This window comes from Octopus bimaculoides, chromosome 11, assembly GCF_001194135.2.
Source record: "Octopus bimaculoides isolate UCB-OBI-ISO-001 chromosome 11, ASM119413v2, whole genome shotgun sequence".
In the NCBI taxonomy this organism is placed as follows: domain Eukaryota; kingdom Metazoa; phylum Mollusca; class Cephalopoda; order Octopoda; family Octopodidae; genus Octopus; species Octopus bimaculoides.
Window position 1 is genome coordinate 73,998,017 of NC_068991.1, and position 2,181 is coordinate 74,000,197.

At 38.1% G+C, this 2,181-nt stretch overlaps 1 protein-coding gene across 4 annotated transcripts in view; it reads left to right on the plus strand.

The window, feature by feature from the left end:
- Positions 1-2,181, plus strand: part of LOC106873685 (SRSF protein kinase 2) — a 269,253-nt gene that overhangs the window by 110,299 nt on the left and 156,773 nt on the right. For 2 of the 4 annotated variants that reach the window (XM_052971937.1, XM_052971940.1), the window contains exon 1: positions 1,719-1,876. The exons of the other annotated variants lie outside the window; for them this stretch is intronic. In XM_052971937.1, the coding sequence (XP_052827897.1) occupies positions 1,852-1,876 (25 nt within the window). In that variant the 5' untranslated portion in view covers positions 1,719-1,851. Of the gene's footprint in view, positions 1-1,718; positions 1,877-2,181 lie in introns of those variants that run through there. 4 annotated transcript variants of the gene reach the window in all.

Here is a 2,181-nt window from a genome sequence, read left to right on the forward strand (position 1 = left end):
GGGCCACATTTTCCATTAATGTTTTACGTAGTGTTTTTGGTACCGAAAGACTTTCAAACTTCGTATACTTATCTATTTTGTGTTATAGAACAGAAAAATATTTTTGTATTCGAATTTATTTCATGTAAAAAATTGTCTTATTTCGATAATTTCAACCAATCACTGACAAGTATTCAGTTGTTTACATTTACTCCTTTGGCTGATTAAGCCATAGCTTCGTTTTATTTGCTTTTTTCATTTTCTTTTTTTTTCTTCGTTTTATTTGCTTTTTTCTTTTTAAATTTGCTGTTTTACCCTAACCCTAACCCTAATCCTATCACCGATAGAATTGTTTCAGAATCGTTTGTTTATGTAGTCGGCACTTAATGTATATCGGCTGAATGGACGTCAGTGATTGGTTGAAATTACAGAAATACGACAACTTTAACATGGAATAACTTAGGGATTTCTTTTTTTTTAAAGAAGACTAAGAGAAAAAGATGTTTTATATGACACATTCTATCAGTGTTCCAAGTTTCAAAGTGTTTCGTTAATGAAAAATGTGGCCCCCGTTTTAAAAAAGATCCCAGTTTTTTGTTATATTTCTGCTGCTTTTAAATAAAGTATATATATCGTTTGTAAAAAACGTAAATCCGAAAGAAGAAGCACACTCTAAGATGTAGAGCAGTATATATTAAAGCTAGATAAGGTTGGTGTATGGGATTACCTTAGGTTTCCCGTCCATGAAAGGTTTAGCATTATAGGGCATCGTCAGATCCCAAAAATCTGTTGGCGCATGACCTCTTAAAAATATGGCTATGGGGTTACCTTGGGTCGGCGTTTCTTCAGACCTTAAGTGCATAGCGTACCATAACCGGATCGAACGTTACCCAGGTTAACCGCATAGACCGGCCAAAGCCATCTTTATCTAATTATTCTACTGCTCTCTTTCGGATTCATAATTTACTGACGACTTCGCGTGATCACATGACCGACCAGACTGTCAGATTTTGTCACACATCGCTGGCCACAACGTGCGATCGTATTGTTTCAGCCTTCACATGACGCAACTCGCTGGCTAGGCGAGTAGGCCAACATTCCAACCTGATCGAAAGCAACGCGAAATGAAGTGTTTTGCTCAAGAACACAACGCGCCGCCCAGTCAGCGAATCGAACCTACGATCAAGCGATAGTGAGTGCGGCAGCCTAACCACTAGGCCAAGTTCTTTCAAACACACACGAGTGTGTATGTATACACACACACACACACAAATATATATATATATATATATTTACACACACAGACACACATATATATATATATAAACACTGCACAGACACACACAAATATATGCACAACGAGCTTCCGTCTACCAAATCCGTGCACAAGGTTTTGTTTAGTCAGTCCAGAGCTATAAAAGAAAACACTTCCTCAAGGTGTCTTGCAGTGGGATTGAACGTGAGACCTCGTGTCTGAGAAGCAAACTTTTTACCACATAGCCACGCCTGTAGCTCTGAACGTTCTCTTATTTATAAATAAGAAAAAAAAAAACTAAACAAAAATCCACAAATATTGTTGCTGAGCTTTTGAACGTAAGAAAAATCAAATGTAAGTAGTTCTTATTCACTACCTCGCAAAATAATAAAAAGAAAGCAAGGCCATGCCTGCTGTTGAACAATTTATATAACGAAGCATAGCATAGCGTACCATAACCGAACTGAACCGAACCGAACCGGACCGAACCGACAATTAAAACCGGAAGTTCCCATGATGCTAGTGTCCAGAGCTGAGGAGATGCGCAGTGTATCGCAGGAAATAGCATAAGTTACACTTGAAGCTAAATACACAGAGTGTGGAGGAGGCAGGAGGAGATGAGCTCCAAAATACCTCGCAAAGGTAACAAGCACGATAATAATAATATTCGTAAAGTGAGAGAGAGAGAGAGAGAAGGAGACAGTTGTGTGAGAAAGAAACGGAAAGAAAAAATATATATATAGAAATGGATTCATTCATAACGAAGAATGTGATGATGATGATGATGGTGGTGATGGCGACTGGAGACGGTGGGGACAAAAACAAATGACCATCACTACACATCTCTACCCCCCCCCAACAAATGTACGAGTGAATGAGGAAAGAAAGGGGAAAAAATAATAGCTTTAGGTTGCTTAGAGAATCTCTAATTATTATTATCATTATTA